The sequence below is a fragment of the Haliotis rufescens genome, unplaced genomic scaffold, assembly GCF_023055435.1.
Source record: "Haliotis rufescens isolate VD_foot unplaced genomic scaffold, xgHalRufe1.0.p SCAF_5, whole genome shotgun sequence".
NCBI classification, from domain to species: domain Eukaryota; kingdom Metazoa; phylum Mollusca; class Gastropoda; order Lepetellida; family Haliotidae; genus Haliotis; species Haliotis rufescens.
This window is the reverse complement of record NW_025964223.1, coordinates 44,614,495-44,635,662: the sequence shown is the minus strand read 5'-3', so window position 1 is coordinate 44,635,662 and position 21,168 is coordinate 44,614,495. Positions and strand designations below refer to the sequence as shown.

Below are 21,168 nucleotides of genomic sequence, written 5' to 3'. Positions count from 1 at the left end.
TGTAATTCTGACATGTTCTTGTTGAGGAGGATCGAGCTAGAAGCAAACATTTTTTCTCTCTACTTCATTTCTACGTAAGGTGTAAGACGTAGATTTATCTGTTTTTCTGTTCCAGATTATGTCATAATGAATGCAGGTTCACAGGACCCATTTTCTTTTCAGGATGGAGACGCCTACCCTTGTTGGATAAACCAAACACCATGTTCACATACAATGTATGTCAAAAGGCATCTGTACTAAATTTTGTAAATTATAAAAAAATACAATCCACGCCGTCTTTGGTTATTTCCGTTTGTCAAACTATTTTAATCGACGTGCTTTCCCCATGTTCGTACAGGTAATAGTTTTTTGGCATCAAATGTACAATTTCATACAATGTCATATATGTGCTTGCAAATACATGTTGAGACCATATTAACCTTGAATGACCTCGTTGGTTCTCTATGATAATGAATCTGAGAAAACAAAGATTCAACGTTCACATGTACAGTTCATGCTCGTTTATTTAATTGATTTTTCGTAGTGCGTCGAGAGAAAATGTGGATGTTCAAAGTGAGTACAATATAATGTTACATCAGCAATGTTTCGACCAGCTATATTAACTTAGGAGTGGCCTCTGAGCAAGATGTGATAGAGTGCACATCAGTCATAGCTTCTACAGTTATTACATGTGCATGACATGACACTACAGTCACATCATCGGCATGTACAGGAACTCTGTAAACTAAATCTTACATGCATCCAGGTACGAGACCGTTATATACATGGCGGTAACAGACAGTCCCTGAAAGCCTTTCTTCCACTGTAAGGCATACATGTATTTGACATATCTTTGCTTCATCTCAGACAGTAAATCTTGTAATAAATATACTTTTCAACTGACACTTTATCACGATTCCAAATGGAAACCACGTGTTCCTGAACACAGCCTGTCGTAAGTTAATATATTCGTCTATACATGCATTGATTGGACATCCACTGGTTCAATTATGTCGCTTCGTTGAGCAGCTGGCTTGAAGCCGCCTTCTCAGTATGTCAGAGTCAACATACTTATACCATCCGTGTTTTTACAAGGATCCTATTCCTTTTAGCTTAGCGGGAGCGTTTCCATATAAAGTGATGTGAAGTGGTCACTTGCCAGCTGTGAAAGATGTGACTTTTATCCAATGCCAACACATACTAACCACTTAAATGACGTAGAATGACAGTAAATATTCATGATTCAAAATGCATGCAGAAGGGTGAAATTAAGTGAAATGACGTTCAACGCCAAGCATGTGTGGCTGCTTCTACCAGCCCGGACAAATTGACAATTTTTTAGTCCTAGCCAACTGAAAAACCATGCCAACATCGATACCCGACTCAAACACAGTATACTGACATGTCCTTGTTTAATCTACTTAATGCCGAGCGCCAGGCAGGGTAACTACAGGTACCATCTTCTAACGCCTTTTGGTATGATACTTTCAGATGACTGAACCACCGATTGACCTTCCACACTCCGTCTGGACACTACATCAACTAGACCACGAAGACGGGTAATAAGCAAAGACTGCCACTTCACAGATAAGAAAACTCTTCACCGGAAATGCCAATCTCCTGATAAAATGAAGAATGTAAACATTATGAGAGTATGCTCACATGGGTAAATATGTAAGAAACTATCCACGCTATTGTACGACCACACACACACTGATAAGCACTGGGTCAATATAACTAATGTAAATTATTACACCAGAGATTGCAGATTCATATAAAATTAAATTATATGTGTAAGCAGGAAAATCTTCATAAATTTAAAATTGTGCTTCTTTCAAAATATGCATATATTGAACACATAATGTGTAACAGTTAAAACGGGTATGTAATATAGAAATAGTTAGATACATATGTTGCATATAAAGCCATTGCTAATTTACATCAAGATGTTTCCTTTCCAAAATTTTAATTTCAAGCTTAATTTGATATCGGCTGGACATATTTCTGTAATCAATACATGTACCTGTGGATTGTTTCGCTCTGTGTGCACGAGTATGAATTTGCAGAGTTGTGTGTCAGGGGGAGTAACTCGAGCAGTGTTAGCAGAACGCACGGAGTAGGAGAGATTCGAAACTTGGACACGGGTAGGCTTTCGTTTAAAATGCGTTACAAGATAACTTTTATCCAGAGGATCAATCCGGCGACAAAACATTTTGTAGCATATCTACAATATATTGACAAAAAGCACACATTTGTATCCCGTGAGATAACAAAAAATGAAATTTTCATGTGGTACCTTCGGAATCAGGAATGAGAATAAAGCACATTTCAGTATCGGCTGTACATATTTCTGTAATCAATACATGTACCTGTGGATTGTTTCGCTCTGTGTGCACGAGTATGAATTTGAATTTCTGAAGATAGATATGTGACTATGTCAATGTTCATCACGTTATGTTACAAAAGCCACATGGATCAAAGAAATGAATTGTTTCATGAAGGATAGTGGGGTACGAAGTTGAAAAATTGGTTCTTTTCTGAGATTGTAAACAGTCACACAAATCCTTTACGTTTCTGAGAATGAGCTACTCACGATATTAGAATAACTGACGAAGGTTGCTTTTGTCACCTGTAGAGCCACCTGTGACTTACATGTTACATACCTGTATGACTTACAGGCTGGTAGCAGTATGCTGAGTCTTGGCAGCAACAAGTAGTGAAAGTTACATCATGATCATTAGCTGCCTTGTCCACATTCCGCAACACTTTCCTATATTTTGAACAACCTACATGAAATGGTGTTCATATAGGAAAATTAAATTGTTTTTGGTACCTGAAATTTCAAATATTGAGGCACATTTTGGGAAACTGATTTTTGTCTGAGAATGTAACTTAAATTTTGTCAATTCCCTCGATCGAAAATTTCAAATTCAATATCATGCGGTCTTTGTTTGATTTAGTGGAGTCTGTTTCTGGTTTGGCCCAAGGTTTCAAAGCAGTATCAAGGCCTTTGCTCTCTAGTCGATACTGTGTTTTCAGAGATACTGTCTCTTATTGTTTGTTGACCCACCAATCAACAAAAGTTGCTGTAGTCGTTTACTTTCTTTCAATGACACAGAGTAAAGTCTGGTTCTGGAACAAATCTTTCAAATGTATGGTATCATTTGGCGTTCGTCCTTTCATGCGACTATGGCTAAGACGACGTCTTTGGGATGTCAGAAACAGACTCAATACATGGACGTTTGCAGTTCGTTGGTTAGAAAGACTGCCAACGTCTTTTAATTTGTCATTACATCAATATGGCATTGCTGTAGTCGAATCCAATGATTTTCTCTGGTCCTTCAACAAGGGCGATCGATTGAATTTAAGATGATTAGATCTATGGTATATTTTCTTTAAAATTCTATCTTTCATGCAAAGGATGGAGTTATTTTCAATTGGAAATATTTCTGTTGACGCCCGATCTATGATAGCTGACTCGTGTTGATAATTTATGTTGTGTCTCTCAAACAAAATTCAATCCACGGAGGGTACATTCAATGCCATATACGACGTTTTTAGTTGTTAGTTTTACTGTCTCGGCCCAAAAGGTTTCTTTTTTGTTCGTTCAACAGTTTTGTTACATGCTACCAAACGAAAGATATGTCTTGGGGACAAAATATCCACCAGCAGAAAAAGCAGGACGATAAACCAGGTAGAAACTGCAATTTGCCAAAAGAACATGAAACTTAAATCAATTCTTATAGGACACGTTTCTGTTATTTGATAGATTAATAAGCCATAATTGTTTGTTGTACTTATATTACAGACATGCTTAGTATCATAGCATCTCTTATCATAATTTGGATGAAATATTCCAAGTTGATGATATGAATTAAGTAATTAAGTAATTTCCTAAGTTAATGAGGTATTGTCCTAAGATGTTTACAGATTACTACAAACTGCCAACACATCATACATAAATTCCTTATCGAAATAACAACTATTGATGGGTCACCGTCAGTTGTAGCAAAAATCAAATGACAATGACACATCAGTGGTGTTTAGATTGCATAATTGCCTCATACATATAACACGCCAGAGGAGTTGCAATCTATGTGGTAAAAATAACCTTGTAATTTAAATTCATTGCATTAAAATATTACAGGTAGGTATATCATAGTTATCATAATGTGGATATGTGTGTAGGTCACGCAGTCCATAATGTGCGTGCACATCTGGCTGCTACCGTTAATTGTTTCGTTATTCATTAGACTTTTGATTTGCATTCTATTTGATGAATAAATAAGAACGTATAAAAGCTATATAAATAACAACTTCTAGTTTATTGCATCCAGCGACGTTTCGATGTAGATAGTTTCGATATCGATTCTTACACCGTTATCAAGCTTCTTAACGGTGTTAGAATCTACATCGAAACGTCGCTAAATGCACTAACCCAGACGAAGTCATCAATAAAGTTTTGTTTACTTGTTATTTGTTGTTTCACAAAAAAAACTATGTCATATCAGTGGTGTTTAGATTGCATAATTGCCTCATACATATAACACGCTAGAAGATTTGCAATGTAGGTGGTAAAACAATCTTGTAATTAAAATTCATTGCATTAAAATATTACAGGTAGGTATATCATAGTTATCATAATGTGGATATGTGTGTAGGTCACGCAGTCCTTAATGTGTATGCACATCTGGCTGCTAACGTTAATTGTTTCGTTATTCATTAAACTTTTGATTTGCATTATATTTGATGAGTAAATAAGAACGTATAAAAAGCTATATGAATAACAACTTCTAGTTTATTGCAATTAGCGACGTTTCGATGAAGATAGTTTCGATATCGATTCTTACACCGTTATCAAGCTTCTTAACGGTGTTAGAATCTTCATCGAAACGTCGCTAAATGCACTAACCCAGACGAAGTAATCAATAAAGTTTTGTTTAGTGGTGTTAACATTGCATAATTGCCTCATACATATAACACCCTAGAAGAGTTGCAATCTTGTAATTAAAATTCATTGCATTAAAATATTACAGGTAGGTATATCATAGTTATCAAAGTCACGAAGTCATCAATAAAGTTTTGTTTACTTGTTATTTGCTGTTTCACAAAATAATAATGTCATATCAGTAGGTACAGGAGCATTTTATGTAGCCTCAATTTAATGACCACGAAATACGTAATGCTACACAAGCCTTTCTATATGTTATATCCACGTACCTTTTAACCACAAAATGAATAACCAAATGAAATTATGAATATATGGGGGAAAACACATATTTGGATAGCAGCAAAAATCAAATAGCAGCAAAAATCAAATGACAATGACACTTCAGTGGTGTTTAGATTGCATTATTGCCTCATACATATAACACGCTAGAGGAGTCTTGTAATAAATCTTGTAATTAAAATTCATTGCATTAAAATATTACAGGTAGGTATATCATAGTTGATGCTACAATTGAGGAAATACGTCTAACACTTACCAATATATATTTTCTAACTATTAGTAGCAATATTTTCAAGAATATATTTGAGGGTGGAAAGTGGATGCACTGAAACATGGAAATGAAAGTCGATTTGTTCTGTATTCTGCATGATAATGTGTTACAAAACAGTTTTATTGTCTTTGCTTGATTCATTTTCTTGGGAAACTGAAAAGCAGTTTTCACGTGCAAGTCATTTAATTAGTAACGGGCTTCTTGTCACTGTCACGAAGGGAATTTTGAGAATCGTCAAGCTAAAACTCACTAATAATGCGAGACTTTGTAGCTGATGAATCACAAACAGTGTACAATATTCGACTTTGTAGAGATATGATCTATTAGACATATGGCGTGAGGCCATAAGATACAAGCTCCCTCGTTAAAATGAAACGAGCCAGGAAAAACATCAATTCACCAGAATAGAAACTCTAAGTTGAAAGTGAACTCAGCACAACTATTGATGGGTCACCGTCATGTACACGTATCCATCTTGGCATTATAGTTCGAAAGTTGAACACTGAGAATAGAGCAATGAAGTGATGGAATTCATTGTGTTTTTACATTGAATTCATTTTAATAGGATATAATATGATCAAAGGATGACAAGTGCAGTCACAGGAATACCCCTTAACACTTAAGTCACAGACACACTTAGGAGATAAACTTTCTGTGTTTTGACATTTGAGGTAATCTATTTGTATATTCTACCACGAAAGTGGAAAACGCTTGATTCTGATCGTTACAAATAAGATTATGAAATCAGTCATCTAATTCCATTTGATACCTTAACATTTCTTTTCACTCAAAAAGTCTTGTGTATGAAAACATCGATCTATCGATAGCCTACGCATCTATAAGTAACAATGGCTGCCGATAACCCATCAGAATTATATACGTTCGATAGACTTCCAGTGTTCTGTCGATATATGTTGGTTACTTCTTGATAGAATTTTTCATGTCTCTCAGGTTTATAGACACAGGGGGCAGGGTGGCTCAGTCGTCTAAGGCGCCGCGATTCGCTGTGCAGAGTTGCGACCCATGGGCACGCGAGAAACCTATGATTGTGGGTTCGAATCCCTGTTCGCCCCAATTATGTTTCTAGGTTTGTCAGCACCATACCCGTGCTCGTGGGTTTCACCGAAGTGGTAAACGTCTGAAACCTGCATCACTTCGGGCTTTCCTCCCACATTAAGCTGACACGCCGCGATATAACTGGAATACTGTTAAAAGCGGCGTAAAACCCAACTCATTCACTCACTCACTTATAGACACAGAGCTCGCGATGTGTGCCTGTAGTTGAGTTGTTGCTGTAAACTTGAACCTGTAGTTGCATTGCTGTGTGTCGGAACATCTGGTTAAGGTGTTGTCTTGATGTAGTTGTAGGTATGTTGCTGCTGTGTACCAGTACCTGTAGTTAAATTAGTCAGTCATGTTAATACTAGCATTACGATCTGCAAATATATAAATACACAATATCCCTGTTCCATATCACATTCATCATCAACTTTCATGACCTCCTCCACACAATTACCAAGAGAATATCACCCGAGTGTCTTTTGATATGAAAAATCTCGACAGGCGTCGATAGGTTTTATTTCAAAAGACACGAGGGTCAGTTTTATTTATCATCCAACACCATCATTCTTCCTACATGTGCAGATTGTAAACATTGTTCTCGGGTGCTTTGCTGCAAGATGAAAGGCAATACTTTTTCTTCCGATAAAAAACACGTTTTGAGTGCGAATGGACTGACGTTATGACGCGGGTAATTCACCTTCCCTGCGATCTAATGTACCCTTGGTAACCTCTTTCATCATTCTTGGCATGCAAGATGGAACAACCATGCATACCAATTATTGACCTGTGAAATATTTTCTTGTAACTTTGATATTTGAATACCATTTGTCCTAGCCGGGCGTTGGTTCCCTATGAATTGTATCTATCTCTGGCTACACTCCTGGAAACGTTTTATGACCACATATACAGATGTTGCTTAGTGGAGGGCATTTAGCAACACACTACAGTCAAACAAAACGACTGCTGTTGCTCTTCCTGCGCCTTGTTGGTCCCATGGCGATGCCATTTCAAGCCCTAAGCCGTCGCTCTACGTCGGTTTCGTTATCATATGGTGAAATTCGCTCGGTAAGCACTCCGTTTCATGTTGCAACTTACAATAACCAGTGACATAGAACCTCGGCTATGTTTACATGTGATAGCTCGGCCCCATAAAACTCTTCGAGTCACGTGATAAAGCTGAATTAAATTAATCCTAAATCCTACTTATTGCTGAATATGATTTTGGATAATCACACACTCAGCAGATGATACATGTGTCAAACTTAACAATCATTAACAATCATAACTAATATTTATTATGTACTGAAATACATGTGCACCTCGCAAATGTCTCTTACGGAGAAACAGTGCTGTATTCCAGAATCAGCTAGTAAGTAATCTAAGTTTCAGTATTACGAAACAAATGGAAAATTTCAATAAATTTCGTTACATTTTATAATTGTTATGAAAGTATTTGACCTGCTTACTGTGTGAATATCACCGATCACGCTATAAAGACCCCTTTTGCAAAGTCCTGTACAGACAGTGAACGTCGAGAGAGCTGTTCATATACTACTTCCATGATGACATGTCTCGGAAATCGAAAACAGGAAATCAAATCAACATCATCTAAAACATCTAGTGCCTAACAGGCAGGCAAATAGAAGGAACAACCCGTCAGTAAGCCCTGTTCAAGGGTGTTACGGCGATTAACGGCCTTAGGTTTCACATATTTGATTTTAAATCCATGTCCAGCAACATACACGTTTAGCCTTAAATTAGGCACCTTACAAAAGTAATAAAGTTTGCTGTAATCCCATGTGTATTATAAAGTCAAAGCGCCCCCGTGATTATATTTACAATAACTTGGGGCAAAACTGTAGAGGTAGAGCAAACTATATTTCTTAAATGAGCAGTGACGTGAGTGTAAACAGTACATCTTACCAGCTTCGGGGTAACCAGTGACGTTACAATGGTCTCCTTGGGGAGATTGTTTGATCTTACTCAAGTGATATATCAGAGGTGATCAGTTTTCCATTTTTCTCTTCCCTCTGAGTGAGTTAAGTTTAACTCCGCTTTGAACATTATTCCAGTTATATCACGGCGTGTCAGCTTAACGTTTGAGTGATGCATGTCTTTTCCCACATTGGTGAAACCCATGAACGCGGACAAACCTAGAAAATTTATCGGACCGGGATTCGAACCCACATTCACAGTAATCTGGCATGCCCAAGGGACGCAACTCGGCACAAAATTGCGGCACCTAAGACAAAGTCATATGTGCCCCGTCACTCATCTGAACCGGTGTAGCTGTGTCTCTGGAAATGGGGAAGACAAACCTTCTTAACAGCCTCATATAATTACCGTATCATCGCTGCACGTCAAGGTGGATGAAGAGGAGTAGGATGTTAATGATGATGCTCACAGCCGCGATAATACCCAGGACGACGGAGAGTAACCAATATGATCTGAAAATAGTACTTCTCTTCGTTAATTATCAGATACAGGCTTAACGAAAAAAAAAAATACATTATCACGCCAAAGGATAAGGGACACAGTATGCCATTAACACACCAAAGGAGGACCATTGTATGATTCACACACCAAAGGAGAAGAACTATTGTATGTCATTCACACACGAAAGGAGAATGACCATTGTATGGTTGACATACCGAAGCAGAAGGTCATTGTATTACAATTATATAACACACGAAAGACGAAGAACCATTTTATGACATTCACACGACAGGGTCCTAAATGAATGAGATTCACACATCAAAGGAAACGGGCCTTTGCATGACATACACGCCAAAAGAGAATAATCAGTGTATGACATTTACTCGCTACAGAGGAAGCACAAAACCGTTATATTAACACCAAAGGAGGACAATTGTGCCGTTCACACGCCAAAGGAGAAGAAATATTGTACGTCGTTCACACACCAACGAAGAGGGACCATGTTATGGTTCACAGGGTACAAGACAATGTCCAAATGCATAACATTCAAATATATGATATTGACACACCAAAAGAAGAAGAATCATTGTATGACTCAAAACCTAAGGAATTAAGTTTTTATCCTTTTCAACCTGTCCCGTTGAGGGTAGCGTTCGTAAACTATAACAAAAGTTTCGATATAGAACTTAACAAGGTGGTCATGTGACAATCTGTCAAGCGAAATATATCACAATCAGAAACATTTGCTGCCACAAACAGTGTCTGTTATGACTTTCTTCTTCTTTCAGATGGCGATGTCATCCTCAGACTGTGACATGTGCATTGTGAGCACTGACGTGCCCATCTGTATTGACCTGTCTGTGTCAGGTTTACTGTGTGTGTTTATGTTCCTACCAGTGGTGATTCGACCATGCCAGGTGTACCGTGAGGTCTGACTCTCCTACCTGTACTGGTCTGACTGGTGTTGGGACTTCAACAGCTCTTGTGCTGCACCAGCTGCAAAAAAACACCAAACAGAGTAAATTAGCAACCCTTCCTTGAAGATTTCATAGATGATACAACTACATTCTCATGCAGGTACTTATACCAAATACAGACTGCTAGTATATTGTTAAAAACACCCTTACTAGCTAATAATAATTACTTCAAAATCTTTGTTCGAAACCTTTTAGTTACGTAGTGTATCAGGTTCGTGTAATATTGTCATGGAATGATGAAGTGAGACAGTTTGACGCATTGTCACACTTCAATATAATATGTCTTCTCCCTCGTATATTACATCTGCATCACAGACCAGAGTCGTCAAACTCCTGCTGACTTCCTACCACGACCTGCACATTACCCGTTAACAATGACAGCGCCAAGCGATTCACATGACCTATCTCCCCAACATAATCCCGCAGAACAATGACAGCGCCCAGCGATTCACATGTACCTATATCCCCGACATAATCCTGCGGAACAATGACAGTAACCAGTGATTCACATGTACCTATCTCCCCGACATAATCTCGCAGAACAATGACAGTAACCAGTGATTCACATGTACCAATCTCCCCGACATAATCCCACAGAATAATGACAGCGCCCACCGACTAACATGCACCTATATCACCGACAGAATTTCCCTGATAATGACGGTGAAAAATGACGGTGCCCATTTACTTACATCCACCTATCTCACCGACAGAACTTCCCTCTTATGCACGGTGAACAATTCCAGCGTCATGTTACTCACATGTACCAACCCAACTTACAGAACGTCCCTGATAATCCCAGCGCCTCACACACATCGACAAATGTACCTCATTGATAGAACTTTCAAAACAGTATTCCCAGAAAATGATCACATTGCTTAATTACTCACATATATCATCCCGACGGGACTTCCCTGAGAATCCCATTGAACAATCACTGTACCAGTGTCTCATATACACGTACCTAACTGACAGAAATTCCCTGAGAATCCCACTGAGCAATCACTGTACCAGTGTCTCATATACACGTACATAATTAGCAGAACTTCCCTGAGAATCGCATTGAACAATCACTGTACCAGTGTCTCATATAAACGAACTTAACTGACAGAACCTCCCTGAGAATCCCACTGAGCAATCACAGTGCCCAGTGACCGAGTCACACAATCCTCCATTCTGTATGGAACAGTTGACACCGTACAGGGACTTCCCTGCAGAATAGGGTAGTGTGCAGTTGATGCCACAACAGCCATTTTCACAAGAGACATCTGTAATATTTATACCTGCATATTGAAAAAAGGCATTTTCTAAAATCGTTTCCGGTATTTATTTGTGAAGAAACATATTTGTTTTCGATTTTAAAGTCACCTTGTCTGATTGAAATACGGAAAGCGAAATCCATGGCAATAGCTATTTGATTGTCCTTTCATGATCAATTGCTTCCTCTCTTTCTTTGCATGGTATGATATGCCCCAGTCATTGTGGAGCCATCTGGAGAAATATACATTGTTCTGTCATCAAAGTTCGTTGGTAACTCTGATATTATAAACAGCGGACCAGTGTCACTAGTAGATATTTCCCAAAAAACATGGATTTTTGGAACATAACAAAATAAAGGAGAGGTGCTACAAATATTTGAATGTGTATGAACACCAAAGAGTAATTGATATAATGGTGAGATATACATTTGCAGATTTCCACAACTCAAAAACCCAATTACAAATCTGAAAGACATTTGTGCACATATACATATGGATAGAACGTCATTACTTCCCAGTAACAACCTCTTTTAATGTGTAAGTGAGTGATTCATAAACACATGCTCATGATATGGTCGAAAAAGTTCAATCGAGTCTGTTTTTGTCAGAAATTTATTTTGAATATGGAAAGGGTTTTGTCGCATTTCTTTGATGTCATCTGGAGTCATTTTAGCAAAAATAATATAACTGACCTCTCAAAATCAGGTTCATAGTAACTGTAACTGTTTGTGACATTTTACTTAGCCACTATCCGTGGAATGATTTTTCAACCTAAACATCGGATATTAACTCGGAGAACTCATTTGCAAAGATATGCACATTCGTGATCATGGGAACCTGTAGCATTGATCAGTGATCATTCTGAAACGCGGCCAAAAAATCTCCAAGAATTGTTTAGCATTTTTCAGAAAATGCGCAAGGAAGAACGACATAGTGAACGTTCCGTAGTGAACGTTCCGACATATTGGATACTATATATAGATAACAAATTGACAGATATAGTGTCGTATGATATATTACTTTCTAGTTTAAGATGACATGTGAATGTCAAAGACTTAGATATATATCCCAATTGGTATAAGGGTATAAAAGCAATGTATTATCGACATTTAGCATAGAAATTAACAAACGATCATAACAATGATGCCAAGATTATGACCTTAGAGCCATTGTACAGATGGGGTCTACCCTAAGCAATACGGCAAAAACCTAATTAGGTTGTGCACGCTGTTCCATCATAAGACTGATGACTCCTTTCCGCCAAACTGGCAGTGCCAGGGACAGGCCAAGAAGCAACCTTTGACCAGGCCGAACGCGTACCTCTTCCTTTGGTTTTTGCACCTTAGGAACAGATTCGTGACGTCATCACTTACCTCCACCCTTGGTCGTCAAGTCAGGACTTATCATTTCTTATCTTTTGTGATGACACCTAAACTTATATGGGTTTCAAAGGGATCTGACACAGTGTATGTCATGTAATATGTGTCACACTATAGTCTTTGCATTGTATGACTTGTTTATAACTCGACGGCTTACTAATAAGTAGACTATTTGGACTGACAAGTATTCAAACGACAGAAACATGTTAAAAAACCCAGAAGATATTCAGACACAAACTCCTATTCAACTGTAAAGCTAAAATATTACCCGTCACTCACTAACCAACTGTTCAAGCACCTTGCGCAATTAGTCTGATTGAAGCACACATGTTCACTCCAAAGGGCTTTACAATGTGCATGCATGCAAAATGAAAACTCTCTTTTACTCCAGCAACTCAATACCCTGTCAATTTCATGTTGTATAGGAATGACGTACTAGGGATATGTATTTGATTGTGCGTTTGGTAGTTTGTAGATTGAGTTTTTTGTTGGAGAGTTGCTTATTAATAAAGAATAATATAAGAAAAAATGTTTCCAGGAAACACATAAAGTAAGATTTCTAAACAAAAACACACAAACAAAGCAGTGTCGATATTTTTGGATGAAACATGGTACTATGTTGATACTTGTGTCAAATATAAACTAAGATGATTGTATACACATTATTGCTGTGTTCAAAATCAAACTTTTGGGGTATAGTAATAACAACCGGACCTGATGTTGATCCGTGTTGGTTGCATTTCGGTGAACACTGCTGGATGTCACACGCTGGCCCTGACCTGTGATCTGAGCATTCACACACTCCCATCTCACAGGTCCCATGCCCTGAACAGTCACCCGGGTCACACTCTGGCTCATGTACACACAGGATGGTGGTCACCTGGCGCTCACAGTTGAATATTTTGTCAGGGCTGAATGAAGAGACGAATAAAGAGGCGATGAGTGTGTAGAATACCGAGAGAAAAACTGAGTGAGTGAGATATTGAGTGAGTGTGTGAGTGAGGTAATCCATTGGATAATAGCTATGAAAACATGAAACAGAACCGATCCTTCAGTAGAATCATTAGAAAAGTTTGAATACAAGCTCTCTGCATTGACCTGATGATCACAAAACAGTTTTGATTGATTAGTTTTATTGGTCATAGGTTAAATCAAAATCCGACTGAAATTACATCGATTTTCCTCCTTCAGAGTGGCAACACCAAAATACTCCGACATCATAATTCAATCTGAATCATTGATTTCTAAGGAAAGGGCATTTACGTGTTACATGTAACACTGTTATCGAGTAGTCTGTTGTCATTAATCCTTCAAGCCCCTGTTATGTCTAGACAGGAATATTGCTTGAATGAAGATTAAATTAAGATTTATTTTTTCATATACACTGATGAGCAAACGAAATCATTCCAACTTCTAACAACATACATTCCTCTCACTAAAGACTAACATAATTGTGGATGGATGTCAAAGTATATACATAATATGCATTCGTGCATGGCAAATTTGCAATATGTATTGTCACGGAGCTACTAAAATTCCCGAAAATCTGGAAAATCACGGGAACGTTGGCTATCCACGGATTGCTAGAAAAACTGAGTATTGGAAACCCCAGTTACTTAGTTTTTTTTTCAATACAAGCAGAGAAAGTCAGTACAAGTTCAAAAGAACCCTGTATATAATCACTTACTTACGAAACCTGAGTTTCGCTACCCATGAATCGGCTTAAGATTCCTCTGGGGTAGAGACACAAGATCTAGAAAAAGTGTATACTCTTCAAAAAAAAGAAACGCAAAGCCAGATTTGTGCGAGGTAGGAACATACATTTATACGAGGAACCGTACAAGGAATTGAGCCAAAATGTTGTGGAGATGGGTACCCTTGGTCGTCCCGAACTTGGCCGATCACGTGTTGACCCATGCTGTTGAAACCGATCCCATAGCCCTGTGATGGTGCTATGCGATTCATTGAAAACCCTGGCTACCGGTGATCAGGATTCCCCTGTCTGCAAGCGTCCTATGATGTTATTTCTTTGCACTTCTGTTAATCCTGGCATGTTGTTGAACTGTCACTGTTCGACTGACGCTGATGCCAGGCAATCAAAAGCCCTGCATTTCAATACCGCTCATAGTCCTGCTGCACGTTCGGTACGTGCAGCTCCTTGGCCCTTTTGTTAATGCACTGGGTCCGTTTTCCCCGACTAATTATACCTCTTTATCTTTCACCCCTTGGTCCGCTTATGTCGCTTATGTTGCTTTTATAGCCACACATATCCGTATAGCGTTTTTGAAGAGTATATACTGGTATATATATATATATATATGTGTGTGTGTGTGTGTGTGTGTGTGTGTGTATGTGTGTGTGTGTCAGAGATTAATCTTGAAAATAGTTTATGCTCTTCACCGAGTAAAACGCTAACCTACGACGGGTGGCTCAGACATTCTAAACCTGACGACGGAGTCAGAGTACAAGACTATTGAATTAACATGTCTACATAAAACTCATTTAATCGGTTCCCATAATTAGTGTCGGATAAAGCCGATTGTCGGGTTAACGAGTGTCGGATTAAAGAGACTTGAATGAATGTTACACTGCGTTGATGGAGTTGGTTGCTAATCTTTTTCTACATAATCCCCTCCGAGATCCACGCACTGCTGCCAAGTTTGGACGATGCTGGAGAGCCTGGATCCCATAGGTGGTTCAGTAAGGATAAGATATATGGATATGCAACTTCTTTATTACAATTAGTCCTCCTGGTTGTATAAAAACGTCATCATCATAAAGTTTGCTTGCAGTTCTCCCTTCGCGCAGGGAAAAGGTTGCAATTTGAAGGTACAAATCTGGTGAATGTGGTGGATGTGCGCATGCAATGAGTTCAAAGCCATTGTCATGCATTGTGGACACCTTTAGTGAATTGTCCACGGTGTTTAGCCGTGATCATGATATTCTTGCGCAGATGTTTTCGCTTGTATCATAATATTTAATTATGATCTAACCTTTCGGGACGGAGTCCACAAGTAGGATTCCTTTGGAATCACGGAAATCCGAAGCCATCACCAGTTGATGGAACAGACTTTGCCTTCTTCGTCGGAGGGGGTGTTACGTGTTTCCACTGCTTGGACTGTTGTTAAAACTCGTGCAGTCAGCGTAAACCCAAGACTCATAAATGGTTTCATATCGCTGAACAAAATCAGCCATGTCTGCTTCAAAACGACGTAAATTTTCACGAGAGATGATGAACACGGAACGTGTCTACATCAGGAGTCGGATGCCTTGGAAACCATCGTTCTGAAACTTTTGTCATGCCCAGTTCATTCATCAGAATGTTCTAAATTCTCTCATGAGATATGCCTTCTGTACTGGCTATGTGACGTGTGGTCGTCGAGAATCCATTATCACATGATGTATTTTATCAACAATTCCCTTCGTGGTGTCAGTTGCACTGACCAGACGCTCTTCGAGGCTCTCCAGAAAATGACAGATAAGTTTCCTCCAAAGCCGACACCAATGTCCACATATGGATAGCTGATGGAGTCGGTTGGAGTTAGAAGTAGCACATATATATACGCATTACATGCACATTGTTAAGGGTACATCGAACATGTGAACAGTTGAAAGAACAGGTGTAGAGTTTTGATTCAAATTAAAATTGATCATTGAACATAAAATGAGATCTTGGAATTTTGACGGTAATATGCGTACAATAGACCACCAACAAAAGTCTCCAAAGCAGTATGATTTAGACAAAAGATAACACTGGGATGCCCTCACCATTCATCTGACGGATGGCTGACGAGTGTACCGTTTATAACTGTTGTGGCCGAACCTCCACTGTCAAGGTTAATGGCATTGACAAAGCCAAGGTCAAGCAATATGGATGCCATCTCGTGGAGGTCAACTCTTTTAAAATAAAAGTAAATATCACTTTTCAGTTTGGTTTATTGAAATAGTTAAAACTAGAAGTGACCTATCCTCTATTATCCTGTGTATTTATCTCCATATTGTTTTGCCTGGTTGCCTGGCCACATCAAAGCTTTGTTTTTTTAAGTCTTATCATTAACTTAGCACAAGTTTTCATTTGCTCAAGAGCTGGATTTCAACAGACAATTCTAATTGCCTTTTCTGACCACACGTTCGGGATAGATTAACAGTCGAATCTAAATAGTTTTATAAAGTCACTATTGGAAAAATAAATCTTATCCTTGGTACTTTGACTGGTCAAATTGGTCCTTTTTGGAACAAGTCATTCCGCTTGAATTTGAGTTGAGTCCAGTGCTGGTGATATGGCTGTTTGTTTCAATCACGACAGAACAGTAGCACTAGTGTAATTGCTTTTCATGGACGTCTAATATTAACGTCATGTTATTCGAAACGAAGTTCTGGTCGCGAATGGGTCAAGGGTACATGTCATGATAGAATGGAGATATGACACACTGGATGGTCGAGGATTGGTCTGTAACAATATACTGATATAGTTGCATTGACAATATGCATGGATGGGTGTCTTGGTCGGGATAATGAAGGGCGTGCGCGCATGCTGATCTGTCGATAGTTTCGCTAGTCGGAATAACGTGACCAGTTACTTTATCTTTCTGTATAACCCAGAGTCAGAGATATTTTGCTTTAACTTCAGAATAGGTTCATAACTTTATATCAGACACATGGGCAGGGGTGGAGGGAATTTCATTCTTGTGTAAATGTTTTTTGTTTTTTTTAAATAATTGCATAAACCTATGAATTAACAACCTTGCATAGTTTTTGTATCATGGGTACAGCTACAATGAGACGACTTAAGCCTTACATGTGGGATGCGAATTGGAAGCAAGATTGGTGTAGGTGAAAATATCATAATGAACTTAATACTTATAAAAAGCGTCACTGAACTTACCCGGTATTCCCCTTCGCCACATCGACATGGGCAATAAGGATGCGGCCGTCTTTGTCATGACCGACAGCAACTCGAGATTTTTGGATTGAAGCAAACTCTCTTAGTGTTACTAAAATCAGGAATTTTTTCAGGTTAATGTGATCCATCCTTTTGAAGTGAGGATATATGATTGTGAGTTTTTCAGAGAAGGAGAAAATAACATACATTGTCTCTGGTATCGCAAGAGTATTTGTGTGGCACTATTTACAATTTTTTACAATAAATCTAACCAAATACGAATTGTTGGTGTATTAAGCATTTTGTCAAGAAATAAACTGATCAAACTCTTATCCCCTTCTTGTGCCGTGTCGCTAACCACAGGGCTTTTCAGAAAGTTTATTTTTGTATGGTTCAGCTCGTACCATGTTCACGGTGACCATGGTGGGCAATGTGTTCCAATGACATTTAAAGTTATGGTATCAAAAATAGAAATGTGGTTCCAAAAGTACAGGACATTCTTGTTGAGTTGGAGTTTCTTCATACAATCAAGTGCCGTATATTATAATCTGAATGGTGTACCTTTTATGCCTTAAATCTTATATTTAAAGATATACGTTTCAACATCTACTCAGCAAAAAAGATTACTTTATGACTGAGATACTGTAAACGAATAATCTTCATTCGCCATCAGCAATCTTGCAGCTATTCACAGCATCAGGGTAGAATAAGGAAAGACGTAGGGATACATGCTTGTTGTCGGCGTCGAACACTCGTTCTTGATGCTCTCGTCAACATAGATCTCCCCTTCCTTCAGGAGCCATATGACACCTCCAACTAGCTGGGTAAACCGGTGTGTCATCAGATCCTGCTGTGACAGATACCTGCACGTAGATGTAGAATACATAGAGAATAACCAAAAGGCGAGGAACTTGCCGCATTCATTTACGAGGGATAGATAATGCGTAATTCCTCGCAGCTCGTTGGTTATTCATATATTACTCATTGTCATTTTGAGAGAGAAAATGAATAAACTCATGAAATGTCAACCCTACAGGGAAGCGTCAGTGAAGACAACATATTGCTGGATGACGTAATATAAACAATATATGACGTCATGAACAGTAGATGACAACATATCGTAATTTGCAACAATGAGACATTGTGACGTCATATTCACTTGAACAATCAGCATTAATAATCTCTATTAAGAGTATTATGTACAAATATATATAGAGAATGTTACACTCATTCTCGTTAGATACCATTTTAACGAAATGAATGGATTTTCTATGGTATCTGACCATTTCATCTGAATGTTATGCTGTTTTCTTTACCTATGTATTTAATGGATTATTTATGGATGAAGATTAAGATAATAAACACAATTACAAACAACACAAGCCAATCAGCCTAACGCCGAAAATATTATTCTCAGTGAACTAATTACCATAGATATATTTTCCAGGTACCTGAACCCCTTTTGTCAACATACGTATCTGGGTGAGTGAATGACTTTGGTTTAACGACTATTTGAATATAATTTCAGTTATATCACTGCAAGTCAACTTGATGAGGGAGAAAAGATAGAAGGCATGGTGGTCTCAGATCTTATCACTTGTTGACTGAAAGCCACGATAACGGTTATGGTACTGACAAACCATCAAGCATAATCAGGGTGAAACGGGATTTGAACCCATGATCATAGATTTCTGGACCGCAAAAGGAACACAACTCTGCATAGGGAAATGTGGCGCTTTAGACAATGGGGACACCCGTTGGGCCGCCTGGCGGGGAAGACTTCCAATATCTTGACCCCGACTTACCCTGCGAAGATGTAGCCGTCTGCAGTGATGCCGAAGTGAGCATTTTGCACCCCACCACTGTCACTGACCAGTCTCCCATCGCTGTAGATGTTGCCTGTGAACAAAGCAGTAATCAGTGAGTGAGTTGGGTTAATCCCCGTTTAAGTAGAATGTCAGTTATATCGATTCTGTTCCGTTTTCGTTCTTGTTGCTTATTAAACAAGTCATAATGGAACAGACAGAGCATAATATATATTGATAAATAATATATATTAATCACATAAAATAATAAATAATATATATTAATAACATAAAATAATATCATGGACTATTGAAAGTAGGCAATCGGCTATAGCCAGGATATACAGTATCTCCCACATTACCGTCTCTAAAATTTGGTATCGGCACAGCAATATGATACATCAAGTAAACAGCTACAACAGGATAGCAGAAGATATGTGATTAGACAGTGCAATTCACCATCAACGTTTTTCAACCAACTGCATTTGGGATCGGTAGCCTTGAGCTTGGAGGTGGCAGAGTAATGATGTGGGCGCTCATCTTTCACCCAGAGCAAGGCAGTTAACGACCCAACGCTCTTGTAATAAAATCATAGACACATGTTGTTCCCATGCTAACGTCACGTTGTGAAACCTTTAAACGTGTCATTCAATTTTGAGCGGGCCGTGTGGCGTCCAGGTCGGTATTGGTCCCATTAAAAGGTGAATGTACCGCTTTGTCAAGTTTGGTTGATGGCGTCCTCGACGGAGTGGTAGTAATCACTGGCCATGGATTACCTGGTCCAGACGCTTTTACTTACACACCGCCGCCATATGCAATATAGTATTTCTGAGGGCAGCGTTAAACAAACAAAACAGAAAATGCATTGGTCAGTACTTACCATAACATTCTCCAGTGTCTATGTTAAAAAAGCCTGCACTGATAGCCAGAACACAATGTTTCTGTTTGGCACTCTCCCTCACCGTGACTCTCTCAGCACTTCCCTTTCTACATGTCCCAGGAGCACCCGGCTCAAGAACCGAAAACGTTTTCAAAGGGTTGTTTACTTTCTGAAATAACACGTTGACAATTCTCCTGTCATAATAATACTTTCCAATGCTCTTGAGTTGATGTCGAGACTCCACAAGCGGCAAAGTTAGGTTGACACTGATGTTTGCCTTATGTTTCGAGTGTGTCAGATTTCCAATCTTGATATGTTGGCACTGTCGCATCTCTTTGTGAGAACCAGGACGGAACATATATTGTAGCAACAAGTTTATCCCATTAGTAATGAACGTCTTATCACTGCAAGTAAAACCAAATGACATGATTGAAAATTGATGATAAGCACATGGTATGTCATTTTACACGCAAAAAATAATAAACAACATGTACATGTCTAGTATTGGTTATTATCAGGTGGATTTAGGTTACAACATCGAAACAGCCTTGATTAAAAACATGTTGTCGTATGTATGATATCCACCAATGGAAATGTTGCTGGAGTTTCCCTTCACCTTTTAATATCAGTGTTTTATATATCACTACCAGGGAGCTTCCTTACTTTAGTGTGCTGCCAATATGCGTTGTCCAGTCCTAAAACAAGAACCGATACTGTGTTTTACAAAACAAGACGGCGACCACCAAGAAAGCATAATCGTTAATGGGATATGTAGAACCGCGCTGTAAATGCTTCATTAAAAGATCAGCGCACATTGGCAGACTCTTCGAATGGGATGGTCTATAGCGCTCAGAAGTAAACATGATTTTAAAGGATGAACGAATGAGGAATAAGGAATATAAAAGCGACGAACTCATTTCCAATGCCGTTGGAACTCTCTTCCGATAGCAGCTTGGACCTGTTATTGGCCACGATGATTATTTTATTGAATTGCCAACGATTATTCTA

At 38.6% G+C, this 21,168-nt stretch overlaps 1 protein-coding gene across 1 annotated transcript; it reads right to left on the bottom strand.

Annotated features, from left to right (window-relative positions):
• Positions 1 to 6,700: 6,700 nt before the first annotated feature.
• On the bottom strand, positions 6,701 to 20,491 carry LOC124140048 (N-acetylglucosamine-1-phosphodiester alpha-N-acetylglucosaminidase-like). The gene is made up of 10 exons (XM_048384308.1): positions 20,161 to 20,491; positions 19,281 to 19,374; positions 18,168 to 18,338; positions 17,834 to 17,840; positions 17,479 to 17,717; positions 16,362 to 16,490; positions 13,308 to 13,504; positions 9,923 to 9,974; positions 8,886 to 8,989; positions 6,701 to 6,873 (listed from the first exon to the last, which is right to left on the bottom strand). The coding sequence occupies exons 1-9, from the start codon at positions 20,489 to 20,491 to the stop codon at positions 8,890 to 8,892; spliced, it is 1,320 nt and encodes a 439-aa protein (XP_048240265.1). The 3' UTR covers positions 6,701 to 6,873; positions 8,886 to 8,889.
• Between the last annotated feature and the right edge of the window lie 677 nt (positions 20,492 to 21,168).

Coding starts and splice junctions, on each gene's coding strand:
- LOC124140048 (XM_048384308.1), bottom strand. CDS start 20,491: ATGCGACAGTGCCAACATATCAAGATTGGAAATCTGACACACTCGAAA. Junction 18,339..19,280: donor GACGGCTACATCTTCGCAGG/GTAAGTCGGGGT, acceptor ATCTACGTGCAG/GTATCTGTCACAGCAGGATC. Junction 9,975..13,307: donor CCAACACGGATCAACATCAG/GTCCGGTTGTTA, acceptor GTTTTTTTGCAG/CTGGTGCAGCACAAGAGCTG.